The following is an 18,186-nucleotide window of genomic DNA, read 5'->3' as shown; positions in this document are numbered from 1 at the left end:
AATTTCATGTTACATAAACATTATTAAAATTGTTATATTTATGTTTTAATAACTAAATATATTTAATAAAATAATATAAAAATAACAATGACTAAATAGTTTTAACACATTTGTTGGGTTTTCTTAGTAAGGGCAAGGATATACGTTAACATAAGGGGTTAATAATTTGTATGTATATGTTCACATCTTATTATATTCTAAATCTTCTGGTAATATAATAATAATATGAATTTTTTTTAAATGATTAAGTTTATGAATAGTTTTTTCAATAAATTAAATAATCAAAATTTTAAAAAATTGATTACTTACATCATTTTAATAATAATAAAAAAACTATATGTAATTAGTTGTCTTTTGATGGATAAAAAGTAGATCAAATAGAGGAGATCGATGACAGAGACCAACAACATGTTAGATGATACAGAGAACAGATATATGTAACATATTTTTAGAAGTTTGATGGGTTATTTAATAAAAAAAAATGTTTATAGACTTAATTATTTAAAATGAGAAAGTTTAATGGTTTTTTTCGTTTAAAAAAAAATAGTTCAGACACTTAATCATTTAAAAATAAGAAAATTTAATAAATTCTCATTCAAAAAAATAGTTTAAAAACTTGAGTTTATTTATTTACCTATTAATAGTTCCATTAAGAGGCAACCTCTAAATCGTTAAGAGGTGAATCTTGTTTGGAAAAAAAAGGTTTGCCTCTTAATGGTTCTAAAACCCTCTGAATGATTTTATATTATGGATCTCTCTTAACCATTAAGAACCATAATTTTATTGTACATAATTACCAAACAATTATATTTCATTTTGCACTATATCATGAAAACATCATAATCATTCTCACACTTAATCATTCTGCACCAAACCATTCAACAATTGCCAAACAATTACTAATCATTTAAAATAAGATAGTTTGTTGATTTTTGTTTAAACCTTTTTCTACGATGCCAAAGCTGTGGATTTCAGGAATAACTTTGCAAAGAAAATACCAAAGCTGTGGATTTCTTGTAAATTTTGAACGTTGAAAATGCCAAAACCCGGAGACTCCGGGGTGCACAGTTTTGTGAAAAGAGAACTACGTCAATGCCGGCAATCTACCCATTTTCAAGTTCAAGTCGGAACGTGTCCAAATCCCACATATATTAATACACTTTCTACCCATTTTCACCCGAAATCTTGTTTCTCCGTCAACTATATGCACGTCCCACCACGTTGTTGCTAGCCGGAGAATGGTCGGAGGGAAACTTTTCGTCGCCGTAGCTATTGTTGTAGTACTGCAGCTGCTGCTTCATTCGCCGGAATTCGTACAGTGCCAAGTTATCGGAGACGAATTCGCCGGTCAGATCAACGATACTGCGTTCCTCCCGTTCATTACTCAGAGAGTATATAGCAGTCTTACCAATCTCACTTCCACGATTCTTGATAGCGATGTTGGGGAACAATCCTCCTTCTGCGTTAAAAATCGGTAAGCAAGTTGTGTTTATTTTCATAGAATCTTTACCATAATGCTAGAAAATTTAGGGGGTGGCAATTAATCGGATCAGGGTTCTTTTGATCTTCATGAGAGAGACGCATTTTTTTCAATTTTGGGGTAAACATTGCTTTATTTTTTGGAAAAGGGAAAGGAAAACTGCAGTGGAAGATGTGATTTCTAGATGTCAAACATGGATATTTTTGAAGAAATTAACAAAGAGGTTTTCACTTGGATTTTGGTTATTTTTCAAATTCAAGATTGATATGGAACCATATCAAACTTCACAAAGTATATAACAAAGTGATGTTGGTATTAGATTTGCGAAAAATTGCCAATGGATTTTGCATTTTGAAAAATACCCATTTTGAATTTAGAAGTTAGAGTAGTCAATGATCTATTTGAAGTGAAAAGTCAAGATCAAGATTTTCTTTGGAACGAAGGTCATGAATATTCTTTGTATATTGGATGAATTTGATTCGATCATCCAAAATTCTTATGTTGTTAACAGGGAAACCAAGTGGGATTGAGCTTGTAATTATTCTTCTAATTTGGACTTCTTATGCTGTTAACAGGGAAGTAGAGTGGGATAAAGCTTTTAATTATTCTTCTAATTTGGACTTCTTGACTTCTTGCATTCAGAAAACTAACGGTATGGATCGACTCCAATCCTTTAGAAACTACTAAGAGAACTTGTATAATATCTGGTTAACATGAGTTTCTGTCATCGTTACTGCTGAAGGTTGAAACCTTCTGTTATAGTAGTTTCTAACAACTCATTTCTAAATGGGATTCTGATTATTTAACAGGAGATGTTACGCAGCGCTTGTGTACATCAGCGGAGTTAAAGTTCTACTTTGAAGGCTTCTTTCTGGGTAACAGTTATGAGAGGCCTAACAGGAACTGTAATCTAACGTCCACGGTTTCTGGTTGTGAGCCAGGATGGGCGTGTGCCACTTTGTCAACTGATGATGTTAACATGAGAGATTCGCGTAATATACCTGCTAGAACTCTCAACTGTCAGCCTTGTTGTGAGGGTTTCTTCTGCCCGAAAGGTCTTACTTGCATGATACGTAAGTAATTGAAACTTGTTTGAATACTTGTGTGTGTATATACACATATATTGAGATATATATACACACACACACATATATTGGTATATATATATATATATCGATGATTGCATGCCGCCTTTACCATGGACCTTCTGATCCACTAATGTCTGCAATTAGCAATCATGAGTTTTTGATGGCTAGTTTTATTCACAGACACTATCTCAACTGATTTCTGGATATTATTTATGTTATAGCCTGCCCATTGGGTTCACACTGCCCATCTGCAACTCTTGACAGAGCTAGCGGCATATGTAGACCGTAAGTTTTAGTGCCTTCGTAAAAAGCTCTTCCCACTCTTGTTTTACACATTATGTTTTGTGAGCAGCTTATTTATTAACGGTTTACTTGCAGATATTCTTACCAACTGCCTGCCGGACGGCCTAATCATACTTGTGGGGGAGCAAACATATGGGCAGATCTTCGCACTAGTCGCGAGCTTTTCTGTTCATCAGGGTCATATTGTCCATCAAGTACACAACAATTGCCTTGCAGCAGTGGGTATAAATCTATGTCCCCAAGCTTTTCTAGTGCCCTTTATTATTCTAGATGAGGGTCTCATCTGAAAAATATAATTTCAAATACTGATCCCTGAATCTTGCGATTTCAGGCATTACTGTTCAACAGGCTCTACATCTGAGAAACGTAAGTGACTCATTGGCGTGAGTTAAATGGTGCAATAGTTGAGAAAATACTGTATTTCCAAAGCCAAGAAAGAATGCATCCAGCCATCAATATGCTCTATATTTTTGTTGATTATGAAAAATCTGACCCTTATTGTCATTACTTGCAGCATGCTTCAAGTTGACCTCATGTGATAGCCACAGTTCAACTCAAAATATTCATGCATATGGGGCAATGCTTATAGTAAGCTTTCCATTTATGCTCAAACAGTTTATTGGTTATTTTTGGTCTGAATCCGATGGCACCAATTTATGATCTTCTCTCCATTTTTGCATAAATCTTGCGTTTAATGAGATGGGCGAATAAATAGATATCTAATGTTCGAATACTCCACTATCTAGGCTGCCATATTTACTATTCTGATCATCATCTACAACTGCTCTGACCAAATAATTACAACTCGGGAGAGAAGGCATGCTAAATCTAGGGAAGCAGCTTCAAGACGTGCAAAAGAGAAAGTGAAGGCACATGAAAGGTGGAAAATGGCAAGAGAAGCTGCTAAGAAGCATGCAGCTCAAATATCTCGTACATTTTCTCGTAAAAAGGCTGCTCCACAAGATGAGGAGCTTTCAATATTGAGTGAAAGTAGAGCGGATATGAGGGAGAATCCAGTTACTTCAAATGTGTCCCATTCATCATCCCCTGCGTTGGAAGACAGCAGATTGGAGCTCAGAAGTCAAACATATGCTAGAGATGGGATCGAAGAGGATCTTTATAGTTATGATACCAGTATGGAAAATAAAGATACACATGATAAAAAGAAAATGCCGAAAGAAAAAGAAATCCATACTCATAGCCAAATCTTTAATTATGCTTATGGTCAGATTGAGAAAGAAAAGGCCATGCAACAGAATCAGAACCTTACTTTCTCTGGAGTAATCTCAATGGCGGTTAATACTGAGGTCAGAAAAAGACCCAAAATTGAGATTTCTTTCCGAGATCTGACTCTTACTTTGAAAGGAAAAGGGAAACATCTTTTGAGGTGTGTTACTGGGAAAATCATGCCTGGCCGAATAACTGCGGTCATGGGTCCATCTGGGGCGGGTAAGACGACATTTCTTTCTGCATTGGCGGGCAAAGCACATGGATGCAGGATAACTGGTTCGATTCTTGTAAATGGGAAACCAGACTCAATCCATTCGTATAAAAAGATCATCGGTTTTGTGCCACAAGATGATATTGTCCATGGAAATTTGACCGTGGAGGAGAATCTCTGGTTCAGTGCAAAGTGCAGGTATGCCAAGATATATTTGCAAATTTTAACTGATATGTTCTTCCATTCCGATTCCTCATTAGTTTCCCACCTGCAGTATCGAATTCAGAAGGGGTTCCACATATCCTAACACCTACACTATGCTAAAATTGGCTTCCGCCCTGAAATTAAAGAAAATAAGTTGAAAATTGGTTGCACCGATAAGTAGAAAAGTTTTTTAACGTTCCTTTTTCAAAAAAGTGTAGGTTATCAGCAAACATGCTTAAACAAGACAGGGTTCTAGTTGTTGAGAGAGTTATAGAGTCGTTGGGTTTGCAAGCAGTGAGAAGTTCCTTGGTTGGAACTGTAGAAAAGCGTGGAATCTCTGGAGGCCAGAGGAAACGAGTAAATGTTGGTGTGGAAATGGTAATGGAACCATCGCTTTTGATCTTAGACGAACCAACATCCGGTTTGGATAGTTCATCTTCTCAACTACTTCTTAGAGCACTTCGAAGGGAGACTCTCGAAGGGGTGAACGTTAGCATGGTTGTTCACCAACCAAGGTAATTACTCCCTGTGTCTCAGAATAACTGTCCACATTTCTATTATAGTTTTCCCCAAAATAAGTGTAGTGTTTCCAATCCTACCCTTAATCATGACATGGAGAAATTCATACTCCCTCTGTTATTAAGGGTAAAGTTGTCATTTAGTTAATTAAAAGTGTAACAATTACATATTTTCTAAAACTGTGTGCCTTTTTCATTGTGGACATAAGTTTTCTAGTTAGTTCAAGATTTTCATATTGATCTTTAGTTCCATTTTGTTTCAGTTACTCCTTGTTCCAGATGTTCGACGATTTGATACTTCTAGCTAAAGGTGGACTTACGGTTTATCATGGATCAGTAAGGAAAGTTGAAGAATACTTTTCAGGTCTCGGAATCACTGTTCCAGATCGTGTTAATCCTCCAGATTATTTTATAGATGTTTTGGAAGGAATGGTTAAACCAAGCACAAGTTCGGGTGTAAATTTTGAACAGCTTCCCGTTAGATGGATGATTCATAAGGGTTATCCTGTTCCCCCTGATATGCGTAGAAATGCTGGTGGACTTGATATCTTCCCAGAAGGTCGACTTTCAGGTAATGAACTAAATGACACCGAGAGCACAGCAGAGGATCATTCGTTTGCTGCTGAAATTTGGCAGGATGTGAAGTCGGATGTGGAACTCCGAAGAGATATCATACGCCATAATTTCTTGCCAACAAAGGACTTGTCCAACCGCAAGACTCCAGGAATTCTCATGCAGTACCGATACTTCATTGGAAGGTAGCTCTTTGACCCTAAACCCTAAACCCTGCATGCATTCATCGTTATTGATGGTTCTTTTTCTGATGCCAATACTTTCTCAGGGTTGCTAAGCAGCGGTTACGAGAATCCAAGCTACAGTTAGTAGACTATCTCATCTTGTTACTTGCTGGTGCATGCTTGGGATCCATTATTAAATCGAGCGAAGAGACTTTTGGGGCACCTGGCTACACTTACTCCATTATTGCAGTATGTAAGTAACTAAAGAACTGCTTTTGGCTATCTGGGTATTCACAGAAACAATCGCTCTACCCTTTGGGGTTAGAGGCCAGGACTGCATACATCCCACCCCTCCCAGACCCTGCTTTCACGCAGGATATACTGGGTTTTACTTGGTTAGGTGTGGCTTGGTTTAACCATAGTGATTCAAGAAAATGTTAGCTTATGATACTTTAATCATGGTTTTCAGCTTTGTTATGCAAAGTTTCGGCTTTGAGAACATTTTCTTTGGACAAGTTACAATATTGGAGGGAGCGTGCATCCGGGATCAGCAGCCTAGCTCATTTTCTTGCCAAAGATACCATCGATCATTTCAATACCGTGATAAAACCAGCGGTTTATCTCTCCATGTTCTACTTCTTCAGCTACCCCAGATCTTCCTTTGCCGAAAATTACACCGTCTTGCTCTGCCTTGTGTACTGTGTGACTGGCATAGGGTACATGTTGGCCATATTTCTTGCTCCTGGTCCATCACAGCTGGTGAGTTATATAACTAGCAGGAAGCTCATCAATAAAAACTTTGCTTTTTTGAAGTATGTATATATGTATATATATTTTATTTATACACGGCAAAATTCACACGCTCTCCTCACATTTGACGAGGTTTGAACTCTTGACCTTCAATAAGGCCGAGATCTACTGGTAACTCGGATACTGCCGTGTCAATGACCCTTTGGTTAAGCATTTTGCATTTGTACTCATTTGATTGAAACTTGTTGCAGTTCGCGGTGCTCATTCCTGTAGTTTTGACTCTCGTGTCGACCCAGACCCAAAATAGTGAATTCCTGGAGCATATTTCGAACGTGTGCTACCCTAAGTGGGCTCTGGAAGCATTTGTGATTGCAAATGCAAACAGGTACAACCATCCGATATCCTATATATCAAATAATATGATCTAAAATAAAGGGTAGATGTTTAGTTATCTGGAACTGGAAGTGTTCTCAGTAATAAAGCATAATTTATATCAAATTAGTACAGGAAAGGTCTGCCTACATCTTACCCTCCTCTGAATGTACTGTGTGGGATTTACTGAGTTTGTATGGTTCGGGTATTCAGGACCCACATTCATATCTTCATTTCTCCGGTCATCATATAAATAGAATCCATATAATCAAAATATATTTTATGGACCAAAAGAAACAAGACTTCTTGATTCTTTTCTATACCTGTTTTAGGCTTTATTTGTTCATCTATTGCCTGCTTCACATCAAACTACTTTGCAAGATATTTCCATTATTGAGATTGACAGTTTAAGCAAATTAGCAGTCGTTCCATTAATCAGTTTTGCGTTACATTGATCAACTTGGTTCACTGCAGGTATTCGGGAGTGTGGCTGATAACTCGCTGTGGCTCACTTCTTAGATTCGGCTACAACGTACATGATTGGGGTCTATGTATATTCGTCCTCATCCTTATTGGTGTCCTTAGCCGCATTTCTGCATTCTTTGGCATGCTCATCGTCCATAAGAGGTGAGTCCAAAACTATCCATGCTACAAAAACCACAGCATGGAGTACCGTTGAGTGAGGTGTACTGAGTTCGTTTGATTTAGAGGTATTTACAAATTTACAGAGGCACGTTATGTTGTATCATCAAAGCATAGTGATATTAGTATACGGTTAGCAATGGTAGAAGTAAATTTTGTTTTAGTATTTCATTCATTTTCTTACGTCTCTGAACGAAATCGGAAGCCATATTTGGTTTCTATGTATGTTGTAACATGTAGTTTGTATGCATTATAAAAGATGTGTATATACAAGTGAGCATATATGGTATTTATGTAATTAACGAAACATATTACAACTTTGAAGGGAAAAAAAAGTAAAAATGTATTACAACTCTTATAAAAAAAACCATTTTCGAAAAGGATTATCGAGTTTTTTTGTTTGAAATGTCTTGTCACAAACACAAAAATGAAAGCTTTTGAAAATAATGTGGAGTTTGTTTTATAAAAGGTGCTGAAGTATGAACTCTTGCTTTATTTTTGATTGATAAAAGGTGGTTTTACAAATGAATATATAAAAATGATATATTTTATGACAATTTATAATCAATCAAAAAAAATACCTTTCATTTCATACTATAAACTGAACCTATTAGACGGTTCGTTTGATCTACTCCGAGCTGACATGGTCCTTTAAAAAATGCTAGGTTACTTGCACAATGTAGTGAGATACATCTTGATTTTAATATTTCATTTTATTTTTTATCTCAGTCGATGTTATAATATGATCTTATGTGATTTTGAAAAAGCGATAAATGTTTTTATTTCTGAATAAAACATAAGTTTGAAGATATCGTAAAATTTTGACAAAAATATATTGATATTAGTATCAAATTAACTATTTAAAATTTATCATTTTTTTGTGTAATTTTTTAATTCAATTTTTTTATAATTTAATTTAGGTACAATAACGAAGTAATTTATATTTGGTTTAATAATATAATTTTCTTATAAAGATAATAGTTATTTATTTTGTTAAGACTGGATAATTATTCTAATTATATTTTAGATTTTTTATATTTTAAAATGAGATGTTTATCCTCTATTTGATTATATTTATCCGCAGTTAGTTATACGAATTCAAAAATCGAGCTTTAATAAGTTGTACTTATGCATAATTTATTTGTAATCCTGAATATTAAATAATATGCATCAATATACAGTACTTTATGCATAACAAAATTATATTGATATTCGTATCAAATTAACTATTTAAAATTTCTATTTTTTGTGTAATTTTTTAATTCAATTTTTTATTATAATTTAATTTAAGTACAATAACGAATTAATTTATATTTGGTTTAATAATATAATTTTTTTATAAAAATAATAATTAATTATTTTGTTAGGACTTGATAATTATCCTAATTATATTTTAGATTTTTTATATTTTAAAATAAGATGTTTATCATCTATTTGATTATGTTTATCTGCAATTAGTTATATGAATTGAAACATCGAGCTTTAATAAGTTGTACTTTTGCATAATTTACTTGTAATATTGAATTTTAAGTAAATATTGGTTTTATGTGGTTTTGATAAAGTGATAATGTTTTTATTTTTGAATAAAATATAAATTTAAAAATATCATAAAATTTTGAAAAAAGAAATATCGATATCAGTATTAAATTAATCTTTTTAAAAGTTATTGTGTTTTGGTGTAATTTCCTTAATTAAACTTTTTAATTATAATTTAATTTAGGTTTAGTAATAAAGAAATTTAATTTAGATTTAATAATATAACTTTTTATAAAGATAATAACTAAATATTCTGTTAGTTATCAATGATTATCCAAATTATATTTTAGATGCATCTCGTTGCATTGTACAAATACTCTTCTAGTTATTTTAAAATATGAATTTTGTTTTTGTAAATCCATTTGAAACTACATCCATCCAAAAACCTCATATGAGATTTATAAACGGATGAAATTACATAATATCATTCATCAAATCTAACTTCTTATCTACAAAATTAATTTCCAACATCTTGTGTTGGATTATTTACTATTTGCAGTTTCAAGTAATGTTTAAATAATTAATTGATTTCATTTATGATTGTAATATTATTTAGAGTGAAATATTCCATTCTAAATAATTATTTTGATTTGACAAATAATTTAATATTTTTATTTACTTCTTACAACTGATCATGATTCTAATTTTTATGGGGTTTGGTAGCTTTTGTAACAAATTATTAAAAAAATTAAAAACAAAATACATTTGCTTAACTATTGACTCAAATGATCATTTCATACATCCAAATATGTTTCCTAACCATTTCTTTATCGGGTTAACCCAAATGTCACTACTTCTACAATATTCATGTCTGCAATATTGCAAATCTTTATAAAAGACAAAAAGAAATCAAATCCAACAAGTTTTACCATTGCAATTAAGGATGTGACCATCACAAATGCATGTTTGTATTGGGTTTGAATTTTTTTTTTTTTTTTTTTTTGCCCTTAGCTAAATCTGTAATATTGCGAAATTCAAAAGAGAAATGATTAAAAGACCAATTTAAATGTTCCAGAAAAACTTAGCCACCATCAAGCATTGTGTGAAATTCCAGAAGTGGACAACAAATCCAATCACACATGTGTTCATATATTTTTCTACTTTTGGTAAAACCTCTATATCAAATAAAATGGAAGCTTGGTCCAAACTTACATGTCAAATACATACAAAAATCTACTATTTCGTCTCATGCTATGTTGTTGGTAAATAGCATCTGATTTCTTGAATTAAATGGGGTTGTGCGACAATTCATACTACATATGTAGACATGGTTCATCTCTCTACATACATCACCATCACCCACCAATTCAAATTCATTATGTTCATATTAGTACTCAGGAGCAAAATCTGACATCAAAAAATTTGTTGTTGGAGTGTCTTGTACCTGCATTTTATAGCTCCAACTGTAACCACTCCTAAGATGGTTTCGATCTTCAACTTCTTCAATTGTCTTAGAAGTATTAAAAATAAAGAGGCCTGTAAACACTACTATGTTGGTAAGATAAACATTGAAGCACAAAAAGAAAGTTTGCACGCAACTACTATGTTGTTTTTTCAAGAATTGGGGAACATAAAGTTTGTGTAAGAAAACCGTCGAAGAAAAACACAAAATGGAAGAGACAAATCAAAAACTACAGAAGAAAAAAAAACTTTTTCAAAGAGAGATGTCAAACCTGGAGATGGATGAAGAAAACCAAATCGGTGAATTCAAGCATTACAAACCAAAGAAACAACAATCAATCAAAATAATTCACCAAAGAAACATAAACAGAAGCTCTGTTTTTTCACTTCTCTCACATTCTCTTTTTGCTTTTTTTATGAAACCTCTAGCCAAACAATAGACTAATGTTCAGAGGACTCGACCTTAAATAGGAGAATTAGGGGGGTGATATGCTTGCCCCTAGGCATTGATGGTCTGTTTACCTCATTATAGTTTCTAATGGTTTATGTTGAATTGAAAAGAAGATGAAGATAGTTTGGCCTTGAACCACCAATCACACTATAGTCTGCTTTGTCCTGCCTTATGGCACCACCATGAACAAACATGATGTATAGATATTGATCGAGACTTGTTCAATACCAAAAACAACCAAATATTTGAAATTTAACTACCAACCTGATCCAATATTTGACTAATCATCAGAATCCAAAAATGGGCGAGCCTCAACCTGCAACTACGAGGGACAATGTTCATCCACTACGAGAATCACAAAATAAAGGTAGATAAGACTATCAGAAATTTCACAGATGCAAATAACTTTCAGCGCTCAGAGATGTTTTTACACAGAACAAATAGGCTGGTTGTGGAATCAGGATACGATGAGATCTTGAACTACGGTGTATGGCTTAAAATCTTTGTCACTTTTGTTTTGTAAAGGAAAACCTTCAGATAATGCAAATCCTACTAGCTCATAAATGCAGAAAAAGCCCATTTATTAATTAAGCTCATTAAGCACCAAGTAAACACACCCAAAGACATATATAAGGTGCAATTCACTCTAAATCACATTATAACCCCATTTTCCATTTTACAATGGATTTATCTATGACCTGTTTTTCTTTCTAGTTACTTCTTTTGCCTGTTTTTCATTGGCAATATTAAAGATTTTTTACAATGACATTGAAATCAACACACCAAAAGATAACAATCTGAATCTCAATCTCAAGCAGAAGATTACGTTTTGTTCCACCGTTATCTCAATCTCAACTCTACATTTTCTGTCACATATCATCCTAAGCATCATAATTTGAGACTGGCCAATGTGGCATGTTAAACTTGACAAATTTAACAACCATAAATTTCAAATCTAGTTCATGAAACATTTTCAAAGTGCCTATTTGAAGTGTAAAGCGTCCACAGATATACAGGCTATAAACTAAGAAAGTGAAGCTCGAAACACAATCATACATCTTGCTCATATACTCACAGATTCAACAAATGATACCTCCTCAAGATACACCCATGGATGCGGCACTTGTCTTTCATCGAGTTGGAACGCTAGTTCAACATAAAGAGACGATAATCAACTGAAAACAAACAAAATAACTCGGTTAAGTCAGTGTGAAAACATAGTTGATGCTTACACTGCCGGACATTGATGGGATGATAGCAAAATTGGGCACAAAAAAATTTGGACCATTTCTCGATTTGTGCGTGTCATCCTTGTGCAGGGGCCATGCTAATCTTCTCTGTATCGTTCCAATTTTTTATCAAATGTCCCCGAAGGGACGACTATAAGTGGTGAGCTCTAGTATATAAAGTAACCAGAAGTTGTACTTCTGGTCGGTGTGGGACGAGCTAACTTCAATCTAATCAGACGTCTCAAAAACGAGTACTTTTTAATCTTAAGTAAGCCAACAAATTATCAACCTACTGGTTTTTTTAATCAAATAAATAAATTAGCATGTTTCATGCTTTAATTTTCATTTTCATTTTCCATTTGTGTACAAATTTAAGATTGCTTTCTATGAACAAAACCAATTTAAAAACATCATCGAAGCAACACAATTATCATAAAACCATTTTGTTAAAAGAAATTATGTTGATATTATGAATGATCGTAATACAATAACATTACAACTTAGATGTATCTAGCACCAAGGAATATGAAATACCAAACAAGAACTTGGAACTGAAACCGTATTCGAATTTTGCCAATGCAAACAATCAAAGATACAAATAACTGAATGTAAGAGAGATTAAGGGAAACAGAAAAATATACTTGTAGCCATTAAGATCACACAAGGAAAGGTCATATATCATACAGAAGACATCATTAATTTGTTATTGCTATTTCTTTTTTGATCTGATACATCTCCAAGACCTTCAGTTAACATAATCATAACCAGAAAAAGGATCTAATTGATTAAGTGCAAGAAACTGAAGTTGGAACAAAAGAATTTGGACGATTTATGTTTTGGCCTTGCACAATCTTATCTGTATTGTTCCAATTCTATTTGGAATCAAAGGTTGAAGAAAAGGAAGCAAAGATCACAAAAATGGTTGAAGAAATCAACAGCAAGATCCACATGTTGTATCATAGCCATAGCCATTGCTTAGAATCATCATTATTACTATATTTTCTGTCTTTAAACTTCACAAATTTGGCAACCATAATTTCAAATCTAGTTCATGAAATATTTTGGAAAAGCCCTAACTGAAGTAGAAAGGGTACATAGATATATAATCTATAAACTAAGAAAGCGAAGTTCAAAACGCAATCAGATTCAAACAGACGTTTGAAAGGCCAAGTTTTAATGTTTACCTCCTCAAATACGCCCATGGCTGCGGCACCGTTCTTTCATCTAGTTGGAGCCCTAATTCAACATAAGGAGACGATAATCAACCGGAAGGAAGTCAAATAAGGTCAGCGACGACGACGTACTCCGCAGATTACACCGGCGACCGTTGGTGAATTGGCCAAGAGGGTTTTGGGGAAGACGATGATAGGAAAATTGGGCAGAAAAAAATTTGGACCATTTCTCGATTTGTGCGTGTCATCCTTGCGCAGGGGCCATGCTAATCTTCTCTGTATCGTTCCAATTTTATTGGATGTCCCCGAAGGGACGGTTGTAGATGGTGAACTCCGACATATAAAGCAACCAGAAGTTGTTCTTCTAGTCGGTGTGGGTTGAGATGACTTCAAACCCAACTCAATCCACTATTTATGGTTTTTTATTTTCAGCAATCAAATCAAACGCTTCGGAAATTTGTATGGTAAATTTATTAAAATAGTTTTCAAATTTATCAAAAATAGCCATAAATTTGCAAAATCTATGTTGACAATTGCGGATCCGGTTAAAAACCAAAAAATTATATACTTTTTCACACTGTCTGCAAAAATAAGTTATATTTTTCATCCAGATCCGTAAAAAAAACATTGCGAACCTAGAGCTATTTTAATAAACCTTATAAAAAAAGTGGTTAATAGATGAAAACAACCGGTAAAAATGATTATTTTAATTAATTTTTTAATTTGTATTTTTAATTGAATCAGTAAATTATTATCCTACTGGTTTTTTTATTAAACAAATAAATTAACATTTTCAAGCTTTAAATTATCTATTTTATGATTAAATAAAAAGAGTAATATTTTCTTACTAAAGTGAATGTAACAATATTTGTTTCAAATGACATGAAGATAAGTTCTAAAATATTGATTGTAAAAAATCGTATGTTAAATAAAATGTTGTATTTATTCCTAATTATTATTTGGTAACCAATTTTTGTTGGATTAAGGGGCTGTTTGGCAATTGTTGAATGGTTTGGTGTAGAATAATTAAGTGGCCATAACGATTAAGAGGCTCTCATAATATAAAACAAAATGAAATATAATTGTTTGGTAATTGTGTACAATGGAATTAAGGCTCTCAATGGTTAAGGGAGATCTATAATACAAAATCATTCAGAGGGTTTTATAATCATTAAGAGGCAAGACTTTTTTTTTGTCAAACAAGATTCACCTCTTAACGATTCAGATGTTGCCTCTTAATAAAACTATTAATAGGTAAACAAACAACCCCTAAATTACGAAATCCTAATTTATTGTCCCATATACTTGAATTAAACATAAAAATTGGATTATAATATCAACAGCTCAAATTTAAATCTACAATTATATAGTGAAATTACCGTGGTAGTATTTTTGCAACCAAGTTAAATATTTTAATGAATTCTTGTTATAACGTTCGAATTCAAACCATATTTTGTTGGAGCTCTGGATTATATATCAAAAAACAAATTTAAAATTTAAAAAGTATATTACAATTCACGTCGATATGGTTCACGGGTTTTTAAATTTTGTCGCCACAAATCATTTATTACAAAAAAAAAACATTTTTTAAGGTAAAAGTCTTATTTTGTTGTGTTTTTTTTTTTTTTTTTTTGTTAAGTTCTCTTTACGATGTATCCTTGAATAAAAGAATTTTGATCATTCTTCTCTTGATTTAATTTTGTGATTTTTTTTTCTTTCTTCCTTCACCAAAAAGTTCAAGACAAAAACCCGTGTAAGGCTCACTTAATAGGGACAGGGGTTGCACAAACTCCCGACACGATGACTATCCAACTCAATTCGAAAATAGGTTGACAAACTCAATAAATATTTAACTGAAACCAATTGTGTTAACCGAGCCTGATGAAACCCGCAAGTTATCATATCATAATTACGTAGTAGCCTCTTTTACAGTAAAGTCGGTTTTTTGTATATATAGTTAGTCACTGATTCATGCATTAGTATTATGTACATTTAAAAGGTAAATGTTTGGTTTCAGTATATACCGATATTCTTATTAATTACTGTCTTAGTAAGATTTTTTGAATGAACTCTTTAAATAGTATATGACAAAAGTGATCAGTGTATCCTTAAAAAAAAGTGATCAAATAAACCATATTGGAAAATTAACACGAGGCTACTATGTAAAAACCTCAAGAATCTTCCGGATTCGAATCTTTGACCTTGAATGGGTGTGAATGTTTGAATCCGAATATTTATAAAAAGTGTTTGGATTAGCTTATGGTGGTACCGAGTAGCATTTGCAAGTAGCCTCATGTAAAAACCTCAAGAATCTTCGAATCTTTGACCATGAATGGATGTAAAAACCTCAAGAATCTTCCAAGTAGCATTTGCCACTTGAGATCAATTGGCAATCCATATCTTAAAGGCTGCTTAAATATGGAAAATTGCCAGATCAATTGGGTGGTTGGAAGGGCTTGAAAATATATGCCAGTGGAAGCAGGATCAAAGAGTTACCTGATTCAATCGACAATCTGTGCGAATTAAGAAGTCTGTTTTTTATCGATTGTTGTAGCCTCAAAAGTCTTCCGAGCAGTATCTGCAAATAGAAGTTACTCGGGTTTCTACATCTCACCAAATGTTCAAATCTAGAAGAATTGCCTGAGCAACTAGGAGAAATTGAAGATTCGTGTTAGTGGAACTAGTATTACAAGATTACCTGATTCTAACCAACAGATACCTTATATATTTAATGCTTTGAATTGCCATTTTTTCTTAAGTAATGCAACAAAGTTTCAAAATTTCCTATTTAATGTAACAAAGTTTTTAGATTTCCTAATTTTAAACGTTAACATGTTGATCTTGTAACATTTAATGACATGGATATCAAGTTTATCGTCCACTTTGCCATAAGCCTTTCATAAATAGATATTCACGTCATAAAATATTACAAGATCAATAAGTTATCGATTAAAATTAGTATAATTTGTTACATCTATCGAGGAAATAAGTTTTTCGTTACACTAAAAAGGAACTAAACCAAATTTTGTTGCATTTTGGCTTTTTTGAACAGGAATACACCGGAGGCCTATGTGATTGTAAGTTCTACTTTTCCCGGAGGGTCGTCCCAGACTGGTTTGAATTTCATGGAGCAGGGAAGAATTCCACACCTTTTTTGTTTGATACACCTTTGGATGTCGAAGTTGGTTTTTTACAACTGTTTATTTGGGTAGATTATATTTTTGGAGATTACGATGATCGGTTCGTCTCATTTGAATTGAAAGAAGATATGAATATGGAGGTGAAATGCGGAGTTCGTCCATCGTCCATCGATACCAACAACATAAATCAACATTACTATTTATTATTTAAAAGTATATTCTTGTAATAAAGAAAATGAAAATACAATACTGTAACCAAAGGTCTTTGGCTTCTTATGAGGTCAGGAGTTTAAATATCATCAAAAGTGAGAAGGATGTGTGAGTTTATTTGTTTTATTTGTCATATATAAATATTTTATACTTTCAAAAAAAGAAAATACAATGTGTAACACCACACTAAAACGGAAGCTAATTTCACCAGGTAATATTAGATTCAATATACAACTCTAAAACAAAACGGGATACAAAGTTATTCACCAAAAGAGATAAGTATCGTTGATGAAGGGGCATATAACTACCCTTACATACTATATATATATATATATATATATAAAAATAACATGTACATAAACAAAAAAATACCCAAAATACGAGCTTTAAATAGCGACCAACTTCTTCAAGCTCGACATTCCTACATTAGACCTTTACTCCTTTTCTATCTTTCCTGTAAAAGAAAATCAACATCTAAGAGGTTAAGCATAAAGCTTAGTGAATTCATAGGGAAACATTTGAATATTATGATATATATACATACACATACACAAAGGAATCCCATGAACGAACTCAAGTAAAATATGTGTATACAAAGGCTTTCCAACGTCAATAAACTCATGAATCAATATTCTTCAAGGTAACAAAAACTGATTATGGCGATTTCAACATTTCGTATGTCGAAGATATCATAAGATCATGTTACATTAAGTAAATAATTAACATAACAACCACTAAGGCTTAATGTTCCAGCCACTAAGGCATAATGTTCCAGCCATTAAGGCATAATATCCAGCCACTAAGGCATATTAGAAAAGTATATATATACACATATGCACGCATAGTATACAAAATGTTCTCGAATGAACTCACATTGCTACTCAATACTCCAAGCTATGAGCAATTTCCAAAATGGTATAAATGAACCACCACAAGCTTTTAATACCTTCAATTATAACCCTTCAAAAATCTTCACATAAACATCAAGAATTCATCTTTTTGAGCTTTGATTCTTCAAGAATTGAATACATTTAGGCTTAAGTGTGTGAAATCGCACCTAGTGTGTGTGGGAGAGTTTTAGAAGTGATTTGGGAAAAAAAAGAAACTAATTTTCGTCCATTAATCACTTAAACCCGAGTTGGGCCGAATTTTGCCCGGTTGAGGCCCATTTGACTACCAAACACTAAAAAAATCATAACTTTTTGCTCGGACCTCCGTTTTCGATGAGGTTTTTTCCTATGTGATCGTAATAAGATAATCTATAACTTTCAATTAAAAAAAAATTCAGAAAAGATCTTCCAATAAAGCAGTTTTTTACGTGTGTTACAATTACCTCCTCCTTTTGGGGATTTCGTACTCGAAATCACGACGACTCGAATAATGCCGGATACTTAGCCTTCATTTCATTCTTGTTCTCCCACGTCCAATTTGGTCCACGGTGATGCTTCCACTTTACTAGCACCAAATCCACGACCTTGTTTCGTAAGTTCACCGATCTCTCATTCAATATTG

General features: G+C 33.1%; 1 protein-coding gene, 1 long non-coding RNA gene and 2 other non-coding genes across 4 annotated transcripts; 1 reads left to right on the top strand and 3 right to left on the bottom strand.

Moving 5' to 3' along the window:
- The first annotated feature begins 973 nt into the window (after positions 1-973).
- On the top strand, positions 974-7,814 carry LOC112520459 (ABC transporter G family member 24). Its single transcript, XM_025129231.1, has 14 exons — positions 974-1,474; positions 2,056-2,132; positions 2,290-2,553; positions 2,790-2,853; positions 2,947-3,093; positions 3,203-3,237; positions 3,386-3,459; positions 3,618-4,510; positions 4,735-5,031; positions 5,298-5,792; positions 5,876-6,024; positions 6,241-6,530; positions 6,773-6,906; positions 7,368-7,814. The coding sequence occupies exons 1-14, from the start codon at positions 1,239-1,241 to the stop codon at positions 7,522-7,524; spliced, it is 3,312 nt and encodes a 1,103-aa protein (XP_024984999.1). The 5' UTR covers positions 974-1,238; the 3' UTR covers positions 7,525-7,814.
- Positions 7,815-10,176: 2,362 nt separating this feature from the next.
- On the bottom strand, positions 10,177-13,679 carry LOC112522693. The gene is made up of 4 exons (XR_003070217.1): positions 13,337-13,679; positions 12,017-12,098; positions 11,188-11,239; positions 10,177-10,547 (listed from the first exon to the last, which is right to left on the bottom strand). It is a non-coding gene; the product is annotated as an uncharacterized LOC112522693 (long non-coding RNA).
- LOC112503721 lies at positions 12,197-12,301 on the bottom strand. The gene has a single exon (XR_003068066.1). It is a non-coding gene; the product is annotated as a U6 spliceosomal RNA (small nuclear RNA).
- On the bottom strand, positions 13,537-13,639 carry LOC112503719. The gene has a single exon (XR_003068065.1). It is a non-coding gene; the product is annotated as a U6 spliceosomal RNA (small nuclear RNA).
- Positions 13,680-18,186: the final 4,507 nt, after the last annotated feature.

This window comes from Cynara cardunculus, assembly GCF_001531365.2.
Source record: "Cynara cardunculus var. scolymus isolate 2C chromosome LG 1, CcrdV1, whole genome shotgun sequence".
NCBI lineage: Eukaryota > Viridiplantae > Streptophyta > Magnoliopsida > Asterales > Asteraceae > Cynara > Cynara cardunculus.
Note: the sequence above shows the minus strand (reverse complement) of the source record. Positions and strands in the feature narration are given on the sequence as shown.